The sequence below is a fragment of the Zootermopsis nevadensis genome, unplaced genomic scaffold (genome assembly GCF_977971745.1).
Source record: "Zootermopsis nevadensis isolate Lab colony 2312 unplaced genomic scaffold, Znev_1.0 Znev_ptg000061l, whole genome shotgun sequence".
Taxonomy (NCBI): Eukaryota; Metazoa; Arthropoda; class Insecta; order Blattodea; family Termopsidae; genus Zootermopsis; species Zootermopsis nevadensis.
The window spans coordinates 16,838,881-16,851,210 of NW_028259192.1; the positions used below are offsets into that span (position 1 = coordinate 16,838,881).

The 12,330-nt window shown below is 39.5% G+C and overlaps 1 protein-coding gene across 1 annotated transcript in view; it reads left to right on the forward strand.

Moving 5' to 3' along the window:
* LOC110837240 (putative odorant-binding protein A10) overlaps positions 1-12,330 on the forward strand; it is a 29,481-nt gene that overhangs the window by 1,815 nt on the left and 15,336 nt on the right. Inside the window, exons 3-4 of the mRNA XM_087340990.1 lie at positions 39-167; positions 678-843. Coding sequence (XP_087197116.1) covers positions 841-843 — 3 coding nt within the window. The 5' untranslated portion in view covers positions 39-167; positions 678-840. The remainder of the gene's footprint in view (positions 1-38; positions 168-677; positions 844-12,330) is intronic.

The window sequence follows — 12,330 nt, forward strand, 5'->3', positions numbered from 1 at the left end:
GCAAGCCATTTTCATTTTTCCTTTCTTAAAATTGACAGTGGACACTGAAAGCCTAATAAACTGCTTGCAGCAAGGAAGACATCTGTGAGATGTAAAAACTAAACTACACCACCTGAGAGATATTTAAAAAATGTGGAGCAAAGTGGGACAGGAGTTGTATGTGTCTTGTAAGTAAAAGTAAGATTTCATGTTTTATTTAAATAGCGAGGTACATTAATAAGTTAAGGTTTGTATCTAATTTACATAAGCAGTTTAGATACTATTAAAATTATTTATCCTTCTGCCAGTTCTTATTCTATTTTATATATGTCACATGCTGTTCTCTGTTAGAGTTCCTTGGGTGGTTATTTGTTCAGAAATTTAGTGATAAAATTTGCTTATTTTGACTTTTTAGTTTTATTTTATTATTCCTTTGTATTTTGAAAACTCTGTGCAAATATTGAGACTCTTTTATGCTAGGTTTTATAGTAATTAACAGGGTAGAGTTGCAGTAGTCATTTAATTGATTTATTTAATTACCACATGACTGTTAGACTTTCAGAAGATTAAAGCAACCCCATTTTGCCTTCCTTTTTAGGTTATAATAGAACTTGTCTCATAATAATTATAATCATTTAATTAATCATATTTTCATTGCTTTTCATGATGGTTATCAACTATGTTAACTCCCCTTCCAGAACTTCATTTCACATATGGTCTTTGCTCGTGCAGTTAGGATGGCTTCTCGTGATATGCTGTTGATGTTAAATTGCATGAAGACGGTGTTTACACGCAGTACACTAATATATCTGGAAGGGCAAGATTAGTTAATTCCATGGAAGATGCGGACATCGAGGAAACATGGTGAGTTTATTATTCTTTTCTTTGCAAGTTTCTTCTTCTTCTATGGCTCTCCGGTCCGTATTCGGTCCATGGCCTCCTCAATTCTCCTCTTCTATTCGGTCCTCTGTTAGGTTCGTCTGTCCGAGGCTTTGATTGAGGTTTCGAAACGTCTTCCTTTTTACGGTGCAAGGTTGTTAGCCTTGCGACCAACCCCCAACCTGGAGGACCAGGGTACCTGTCTTAGTCTGACCTCTCCTCCTAGGGAGGCCCTACCAGTAGCTACGCTACTGCCACTGAGGTACTGAAGCCCCACCACCACGACAAGGTGCAGGTACCATCAAGAGCATTAACATTAGTTTTGCTTATTCTGTTCACTCTGATGAATGGTGTTCCTATTTCAGATTGAATTAAAATTTTAGTTTTTATGGAGGTTTAAAGAACTATACATCCATTCTTTTCCAGCAGATTCTCTCTGTTTAGAGAAACTGTGTTTATTTTTAGTCATACTTTTTAGCATGTTGGAAAACTGCCATCCTCATGTCTTGCCTCGTTGGAGCGAAATATTTTTGGTCGTTCGTAAGCAGTATTCTATTAACTCTTTTTCTACAGTTTGGGAGAAAATCATATCCATCCACAATTTTGTATGAATTGTTTTCTCTCAGGTTTCGTCTGTTATTTGCATATGCTTCTGAAGTGATATCTTTGATACATTAAATTCTCTTGCAGCCTTCTTGAACCCCATTTATTTTTTCTCCATATAAGTAAGAAATGAAATCACGAACCCACAATTTCAAATTATTCTTTTACAATAATGATGCGTGATGAAACTAAAGTGAATTACCCGATGGTTTGGCTATCATGCAACATTTTCCAATGTTCTTTTTACATATTTTGCATATGTGGCATATATTATGAAATGAAATCAGTCCAGTATTTACTGAGAGAGAGAGGGAACGTTAAACAGAGGGGATATTAACAAGGTCCGCATTTCCCAAACTTCATTTAGGTCATGCAGTTATTTCAGAGTTAAAAATTAGTTAATTTTTTACACTATGCAGAGGATGCATAAAAGTCTTCTTCTTCTATGGCTCTCCGGTCCGTATTCGGTCCATGGCCTCCTCATTCTCCTCTTCCATTCGGTCCTCTGTTAGGTCTGTCTGTCCGAGGGGATACATAAAAGTACTAACATTTATTTTATGTGGCCTTAAATAACAAGAAATTTGGAAATGTGCCACGACCCTAGACAAATGAATAAAAGTAGTTTTCTGTAACAAGACAGCAGATGGTAGCAGTTGGTTTGCAGGTGTACTTTCTTTTGTTGGGGGATGCCTCAGTTTTTGTAAGAGGTTGTATCTTGTGTAATTACCTTCTTTTACTGGCATTATGTGGCAGTCTGCCAAGGAGAAAGTTTTCCGTTTCCGTTGTATTGAAATTGTGTCTATGTAGACCAGTGGCCCCCAACCTTTTTGTGCCTACAGGCACATTTGAGAGTTTATGAGATCGTGGCGGGCACCAACCAATTAACAAAGCCAAATTTTCTTTTCTCTGGACAAATAAGTTATGGACACCAAATAATACACAAAACAACACAACGTTTAATGATACAAGAAACCACGCAATCAAAAATACGTAGTTTTATAAGTACAATTATTATTATTAAGTAGGAAGTTAGTGTGACGTTTGGCGCTGCATTTCATCGGCCAGTTTTTCAAATTTGGGAGTGTAGGATGATGTTGCTGCTCGCGGACAATCGTGAAGGTGGGCGTCAGTAAGTCGAGATCTGCGCTTTGATTTTATAATGTTTTGTGGTTGAACGGCCTTCATTATTCAGTATAACCTCTTTCCGTATCAACGCGGGCACCCAAAAAAAGCCTTGCCGGGCGCCGCGTTGGGGACCACTGATGTAGGACCTCTAACGCCGAAAGTTCATACAGTTGGTCTGCTTCACGACACTGCAACAAGTGATCTGTAACTGTTACTTTATGACATTATTTATATTATTTAATGATGTTTTCTCAACTGCGTGTGTTACATCTAGTGTTTGGGTGCTTGGTAAGAAGGGCTTCAATCAAATGTAATTTGCATTGATTTGAACATTTGTTTGTGAGCACCAAAAAAGTGACGAGAATAGTTGGGAAAGTTGAATTGGGAGGGAGGTGCCATGGCCTATTTTAAAATAAAATTCTGGTATTTGGATGGTTTGAAGGTAACCATAAGGTGCCCCAGGGCGAACAGTCAGTCATAGAAGTTCAGGTAAAGATTAAGTTGTCCCTGTATTTGAGAATCATTTTAAGGGTAAGACAGGAATAGAATTAGAGCCTCCACGTATTCTAGGCCGTGGTCGGTGGGAAAGCCAGAAAGAAGAAGGATAGAAGCATTTGAAATGTGGCGCTATAGAAGGATGTTGAAAATTAAGTGGACGGATAAAGTACGAAATGATCTGGTCTTAGACAGGATAGGCGAAGGAAAAATCTTACGAGAAGAAGAGATGGGATGGTGGGACACATTCTGAGGCACCCAGGATTGGTTAATTTGGTAATGGAAGGAACAGATGAAGGGAAGAATTGTAGGGGGAGACAAAGATTGGAATATATGACGCAGATTTCTGAGGATGTGGGCTGCAAAGAATATGTGGAAATGAAGAGATTGGCGCAAGATAGGCGAAAATGGAGGACCACATCAAACCAGTCGAAAGACTGATGACAAACAAAAAAACAAAACAAAATATTCCTCGTCGTAGTTCTTTGGATATTTCTGACAGACCAGATCGCGAACTTCCCCCACAGGCACTAGCACAGACCGTCAAGATGCACGCCCGAAGACATGTTCTTGTGTGTGAATGGTCTGCTTTAGAATGAAATTTTGTAATTGTTTTAATTAAGGCGTGTAATATTTTCAACGCCTTCCACGGAATCCAAGACCCGTTATCGAGCCATAACCCTTTAGACTGTTACACAGGTAGTGTTGGATTCGGTATTTTGTTGAAGGTGACTAAGCGGTAATGTAATCTGTGAATTACGAGACTTGTGGTTACAGCGTTTCTCACTGATGTGTACCCGACGAAACTAATTGGAGTGAATTTTATACTGGCGTAATCTGAAATCTGAGAGATTACAACTAGAGATTATGGTAAACCATGCAATTCTGGTGTTAGCTGTGGGATCCAAGCGTACGTTTAGAATTCTGAGATACGTCCTCGTAACTGCTTGAAACAAATTACAGTCACACCTCAGAATTAATCCTGATGTTAATGAAGACCACCTTTCAGCATGCGGTAATGGTGAACGGTTTAATGATATGATTGCGTTTGCACTGTACCTGAATGAATACGTAATGCTTGTTCTGCTCAAGAGAAACAAACATTTCTATTCAGCAGAGGCTCGTGGGTTAAATGTATGGTGGCTCTGAAAACTGATATTGGCTCATGCAATTGATATATGCCTGAGTTTTCCCCGATTTCATTACTTATATTGACCTAACCCACCCCCCAAATATATAAGCAAAACCTTGGCTCAAAGACCACCTCGGAGATTAAGCTTTATTATTTGCGGGTTTGTAAATGCTCGCCACACTTTTGTTACCACCCACAAACGTGTATTTAAAGCCGAACGTCGCGGACAGTCGATTTGCACTATTACGCTATTACTGCTTCATATTGGGACGTCCCGGGTTCAAATCCTGACAGGTTTTCGTACTTTTTCTCGGTCCCGTTGGCTAGTGCGAGTATAGTACCTTAAATTAGGCCACGGCCCCTTCCTTCCTTATCCTTTGCAGTCCATCAACCTATCATTCGACGCTTTATTGCTTAGTACGAGCTGCTGACATCATCGTTAAATAAATAACAAATAAATGAATTTTGTGCAGGATATTTCCACGTTAGTTGCTCGCAGACAGTTCGGTTACTGGTATTGAGAACATTTGAGTAATGGCGTCGTAACGGAAGCTGATTGCGGGTTTAAATATATCAAATCCCTCAATTCCGATACCGTTTATCCAGGTTCACCAACATACAAACCACACACGACATAAAGAGTTTTGTCTCCTAACTCACGCTTTACCAACCGTTTTTGTAAGTCCCACTGTGTCGTAAGCATAGGTTCCTTTTTAAGTTCGCGAGCATTTGCGTTTTTATCCGTAGGCCTTCCTAAGGACGAAAACTGAGCCTTAAATAAATGTTATATGGGGCCTACAATGTAAACAGTTACGTGTATGTAACTTTTAACTGGCACATTAAAGATGGGATAATGCGAGAAAGTCGCTGGATTGTCTTCGGTATAATTAATTCTGGTTCTGAACGAGGAGGAATGTGAAGTCGCTTATGTATCTGTTGCTGTCGTCGAGATCGATCAATGTTCGTCTGTTGTGGTTCAGATTTACTTGAATTTGGTTGAGATGGAATAGGTTAGTGACGACCGTCGGCAATGTTCACCTGTCATTTGGTCACACTTAGTTGATTTTGGCTTCTTGTCTGTTCCTAATGTTTGTCTCAGTTAAGAGTTTTATCTGTCTGGTTTCTATCGTTTCCGGACTTCTTAGTTTGAGGAAAGTTTCATTTGAAGTTTCTGGGATTAGAGTCGGTGTTACTGATGGCGTCTGTATTTTCGTTTTGTTGCTTTCCCTCGTGGGGTTTCCCCATAGTTTCTCGACGTTTCTCTATGTCTGTTTCTTGTATAGAATCCTTGATAGATCCGACGGGGTTGGTGTAGCGTAAGAAAACGAAATTAAAGGGTTTTGTAAGAGTTTGCAAGAAGGGTCACCACGATCGAAGTTGTCTTACACATGTTACAGGTCTACATTATAAGCACATAAGTGCGCAGAACTGCGGGAGGAAATAACTTTGCCTCGCCTCCTGCTGCAACTTTCAGATTTCCGTCTTATGCATTGATATGCTTGAATTTTTAGGTAATTTAAGGACGCCATGTCAACTGCAAAGATACGTATCTTTGATTAAAATGAGAGGATGGTAAAGCATGTTGAATTCGAATGTACTAGGGTTAAAGCGATCTTGGTCTGTTTTAAAGTACTATCCCGGTATTCGTCTGAAGTAACTGAGGAAAACTACTAATAACCTATGCTTGCGCGAGATTCGAACCCCCCCCCCCCCCCCCCCCCGAATGTAAGTCATCGCTTCTCCATTCTGTTCTGGTTTGCACATGAACTGCCTGATTGAATTGAAAAACACAAATAATTGGACTGAAACCTGGAGTGGAGACCACTAGGCTTCGAAGAGACGATAATATTAAAATGGATCTTAAAAAATAAAGTGTGAGGATGTGATATGGAATAATCTGGCACAGAACAGGGTCCGTTGGCGGAATGTTGTGAACATGATACTGAGGTTTCGAGTTTAATATAATGCAGGGAATTTCTTGACGAACTGAGCTACTATTTCATTCACAGGAAGGAATCTACACCATAAAGTTAGGGCTATATAAATAACGAATATCTCTTTAAATTTTGGTTCTGTTACGCAAGAAGGAATTAATCTTAATGCGACCTATTACATACGCGTAACTTGAAGCTATTAAGTATATAACGTTATCATATATCATGGATTTATCTCGAAATAATAAGTGTGTGGCAACACGGAGTTACATTTAAAGGCATGGCGCGAAAGATAATCGATTTGCCTTATTTTCTCGGTGGGTCACCTCTGCATATGTCGATACCAGCAAATAGTCGTCGTGTCTTGTTCAGAGTTCGTCCATTGCAAGCACTTTTGTTTGGCAGTGTTGCCCTATTAAATATTTCTTGGGGTTCCCACCGTCGTCTTATCGATACGACTGCTGTTCGATTTGAGCTTCGTGTAAAGGAGAGATTATCTATATCGGATCGATACTGATATAATTTCATTGACTATCCCTCGTACATACTTTCATAAAAATCCGTCAAGTCGTTTTAAAGACGAGGTATGCAAATAAGCGTAAAGTTGGCTGTAGCTCAAACTTAGTTCTATGTGTCTGCTCGATGTGGGTCTTTCGTTTCGCTTAAAATTTCTTGGGATGATTTCGTGTACGTGACACTCTAATATGGACGTAATACATTATGTGTATTTTTAAGCGCTTTTATAGCAGAATTTCTAGCTAGAACCGACATTTAAGAAAGAGTCCTTAGGTTATCAGTGGAACTCGTAAATAGTAAAACCGATTTTCCTGCAAGTTGAACAAGTCGGAGCAATGTCTCGTATCTTCAGTACAATTTTCATCCCATTGCTTTTTCGGTCTACGTTCCCTCAAATGATAAAAAGAATGACTATTCCTCATTACATTTATTTGCCGACAGATGCCAGCACTATATGCCTTTGCTTCGCCTGCCACCTACCGGTATCATCATTCAACTCGCAGACTACAATCCAATAACGAAACCAATTCTGCCTCAGCCTTTAAGCAGCTGTAATTCCCGTGTACTTTGGCTGAGATAACTGTTAAATATGTTTATTTTTAGAAAAAAAAAGTACTGGTGTTCGTTCAGTTCCAGAAAGTAGAAACTTTAAAATATGTTTTCAATATTGTGGTGAGGAAAGTGACATAACTGATGTACAGAATTTATTTACGTGTTTGTACTTTTGACGAAGTAGGCTGTACATATTAGATAAAAAATTATATTAATTTGTACGGGAAATGAGAGGGAAAGTTTCTGATGAAGGTGGATGTTTTATTATTAAGATCATACGGCAAAAATTGTTTAGGTTTGTTTGGACAGGTATTAGCTATGAATTTCAGATTTACCGGCGACATGGAGTAGGCCTGTTCCTAAACGGGCTTAATATTCTAAATGAAAGTTCAGGCAATGATAAAACTTTTGTTTTGAGATATATTAATGCTTAATTTCGATTTTGGAGTGGTTTCAGAACGCGGATTTGAGTCCCGTGTGAATGTATTTCCGTTTCTGGGCTCTATCGTCTTGCGCAAGTGGAGAGTTTGACGTAGGCCGATCTCCTGTCCAAGAAGTGTTAAAATATAATTCCGAATCGGAACAGGTCGTTGAAGAATTTTATATTCCATATTTCTTAGAAGTACGTCGAATGATTGTTTATTGTTTTAATGATTGATTTGTAGAAAACTTAGCGCTGTTAAACGTGCTAGTGACTTCCAAACGCTGGGACGCACGTGTGAAATTGAGTATTGATTGGATACCGGCAAAGCCATAAGCTTCTCCAAGTGCATTGATAAAAGTTTTGAGTACTCGATTTGTGACTTCATAGCCTTTTTATGTCTCGTGAAATTCGGAAATTATAGATTGTTAAAACCTACAGACGACCAAGGCGAAAATCCTGTGCTCTACGCTGTAATGCATTCTCATCTCAGAAATATCTGCGGATACAGGGCCTATGATTCAGTTCATAAAATACCATTTTGGTAGGATTTCACGTAAACAGTAGGAACAAGAATAGTAACTAGAATTCTCCTGGAAGTTTCGTGTGTTGGTGTAAAATTGAATTAGGGAAATAAGCTTTAAAGATGATCAGTAAAGTTGCAAAAGAAATGCGTGGGATGTAATGGCTACACAGCTAGAACTTATCTGGAATATAAATATGCGTCATTATCTGTTAAGTCGTATTGAAGACATGCTACCAACAACAAAAGACGAAAAACCAAATCCTCCGACACTATGGATTGCGCGTAGCGCGTAGAGAATAGCTAATCTACGCGGAGGAATTCTGCAATTCTTGGCACATATACAACAAAGCTTGTTTCTTTGTTGTGCCAGGAACAAAAGATGTTGCTTGAAAAAGGAGCCCGTGATTTATCGACAAAGGAGGGAGAAATACGCACGCCTCTTCCGATACACGTGGGCCCGCATATACACCTTTTCCTTTGTAGTTAAAGACATCCTTATTCTTCGTGTACCTTGCGATAATAATTGCATCTTCAAGTGGCGGGATGTCACTTACGCGTAAGAACGATTTATGTACGTTTTTATTTATGTTAACACTTCTTTCTTCAGAAGTCGGCCATTGGATACCTGCTTCTTTTGAATGAGATAAGATCAGTTGTAGTTGAATGCAGAAGAATTAGATTTACGCTTACCGAATTCACGGCAACGCGTATATAAAAGGTGTCCTGCGAATCGAACTAAAGAAAATCCACGGGTATTTCTCGCCCGAGAAAAAGAATGAATTGAGTAAGTAAACAAAGGGAATAACATATTTTATTGTAGTTTCAGAAATGTCCATTTTTTTACTGTGCTCAGCTTTTTACTTAGAAGAATTTCAATTGCTGATTCGGTCCATTTACCAGAAGAAGGGAGACGTTTCTTGTTCTCATATCGGAAGGTTAATTAAAACTGGATTTGAATACTTTTGGTTTTAGAGAATATGCACATTTTAAACATTTGATTAATTTGAGAGGAAGACTCGAAAAAAATGACTGGTGAGGAAAAAAAAGTGAATGAAAACTCATTCGTGAGTTTAACATTAATTATAATGGTGAAGAGGAAATTGTTTAACGAAAGAATAATCTGGAGGGAGTGTTAAAATCATCATTATTGTTAGACACATACTCTTAGTCACTTGTTTCAGGCAACAAAAATTCTATTTACAGTTCTTGTCCATTGTTTTTTTTTCTGTGTTGATGTTTACTGTTGTTTCGGAATAACTGCTGCCCTCATCTTCAGCACTGGAGATGAAAGCAGTACTTTGGTATCTGCTTACAAGTCCACGCGCCGATACAACCCAGAACTGAGCGTTTCCCTTGATTTTCCTTCGTTCCTCCAAGCAAGTACTGGGATCGTGCATCAAATTTGATTACGTTCGCTTCCTTCCGTATCCTTTCCTATTAATTATTTACAAATCCTATCATTCGACGCTGTAGTATAGTTTTTGCTGTTGTCAGAGTCGATAAAGCGATCATAAATACATGAAAGAGACAGTTTGTGAAAGGCTGCGATAAAAGTAAGACGTCGGATGAAAGTGACGAAAGGCAAACATTTCCTAAAGAAGAGCTTTTCGTGCAAGGATATTACATTCTTTGCACATGGGACGACATTATGTGAGTAAGCAGACGCTTTATGGAGAAATGTCCCTTGTTCCGCTTAGCTTTAAGTTATGGGCTTGCATAGTAGACACGATATTTCTTTTTGGTGCATAAGGTGTTTATGATAAATTACAACTACCCCAGAAGTTCTACTTAACATCTCCAGAGAAGAAGTGGCCGTGCAGTGTTCCCTCGTCATCATCATCATCACAGTTTTTTCTTCAAAACGTCTCTGTTAGTTAGAACACGACAGCGTATTAATTGTTTGTTTCTTAATTTGTTTAATGACATATATAGGCCGTATGTTCATATATATGTATATTTCCGGTGTAACAATGTTTATACATTTTTCCGGTATCCAAGGTTATTTCTCTTTGATTTTTTAACATTGTTTTTTTCCCCGATGAATGTGGAGTTGGCCCATTGCATCAACCTCCAACCTGGAGGACCGGGTAATTTTTTTTTTCCAAGATTTTCTTCCTTTAGCCTTTGATAATCCAATATCTCACTACAAGGCAGTAGTTGCTACTTTTGGTGCGCTCCGGGTGTTTTATTTCCTCGGTACTCACCATATCTGGTGAACGTTCCCCTATCCTCCACCTGGGAGAGTAGCAACTCCACCCGAGTGCCGTATGTCCTCGAGTATAATATTTGGATGCCATCAAATCTCAATTTATCGCGACTAACACTCGGGCTTCAGACTGGAAATATCTGGACTATGGAATCGTCAGTTCAGTGTATGTACTGAGAATAATGCCAATGCATTCGTTTGCTTTTGAGGTGCAGGAGTTTTGTACTTCACAAAGTGACATGATAGTGCATCGTTAGCATAGAGGAAGGGAATGGGAAGGCGTGAGATCAACATTACCAGAGACGAGGAGTGAAAGTTGGGAGAGAGGAAATTGTATGCGAGAATCTTGTGGATGAAAGTAATAAAGACATTCGTGTCTAATTTATTTATTTGTCCTATGCATGCTACGCTCTCAGCCCATCTAATACGCCTTAATCTTATCACCCTAATAATTAGTTAATAGGAATTCACTAGGTTGTGATGGGTTGAACGTGTAATACGCATGATCCAGATTAATAATGCACACCTAGAGGCAAGGGTAGGCTGGAGACATAAGCGTTGATAGGATATTATTAAAGTGGATATTGAAAAAAGTGTAATGAGGTGGACAGTGCTGGCTGTTGCGAATGAGGTGGGAATGAAAGTGGGAACGATTGCCAGCTTCTCCAAAAGGACTCCACTCCATCGTGTTAGTTCAACCGAACAAAAGTAATAAGGTTAAAAATCAGTGACCAAATGAACCGAAATCGAGGTTCTAGGTGTTTGTTTGCGTAATCACTGGTCTGTTGAAATATGTAAATGTAGACTTAAGTTTCCACATTGGATAGGTAGACGTATCGAAGTTGACAGGTACATTGTGGAGTCTGAATTCCTGCATGCGGTTTGTAGCGTGTAACGAAGCGTAGACTGTAACCACAGTGATAAATGTCTTTGGGTGACTCGGCAGTCAGCATAGGTGAGGTCCTGACCTCAGCATTATATTGTTGGACCTCTCTCCTTGGAGTGAATGGCACGAATATGACCGTGACGCGATTAAGCACCTGTTACATCCTCTTGGTATTGTCCTTCGCCGGTGTTCGCGCGCCACAAACTGTCAATGTACGACCCTCTTGCAAGCTCGATCCTTTGTCCCGAACGGAGAAGAAGTGGAAGACTTCGGTTTTTATTATAAACGGCAGGTAAATATTTTATGTGGTATATCTTACGCCAGTGACACTGGCTGTAGCTACAAATTACGTTTGTTTTACATTTTCGCAATGCAATATTTCACATAGGTATGAATGACGTAATTCTGAATACTTTATTCGGAATGGTATGGAGGGAAATAGTCATACGTGTTTTCTGGCGTATTGCTCGAACTGGGGAAAAATACGTGCTACTTTATTCTGGATAGTCAGTCTCTGAGCCAAGTTTCTGACACAATCCTAATACTAAACTGGGGTGACATTTAGTTAGGTAACTACTGTCCACAGATCACGAGAAAAACCCTGCTGAACGAAGTCGTTTCTGGTGCGGGGGGGGGGGGGGTGTTACTTATCAGCTGGACTAGAGGGCTGCTATTAGTGGGAAGTGCGATACGTCAGAGTTTTACGCTACTACACAGACTGAAAACATCAAGCAGTTAAGAGTAGCGTGTAGTGAGTGCACCTCTAATGTGTTCTGCGGGTGTTGCGATAATATTCTAGATTAAATCACTGTGCCACTGTGAGGTAAACTTAAAGCTGTACCCATTAGAACACATGAAAGCCTGTCGTCTGTTGTTCGTTCAGTGGTTGTGGAACGAATGCTTTTAGGATCGGTAGTCACTCACCGCGAAATCTTGCGCATGCGCGTATATCGAATTCCTAGCAGGGATTTTCTCCTGATCTGTGGACTGTACGTGAGATCGGAAGGAAGGTGGGTACCAGGTAGATAAATAGATCGTTGAGATTTCATCTTCTCTCTGCGACGAGTATGGAGATG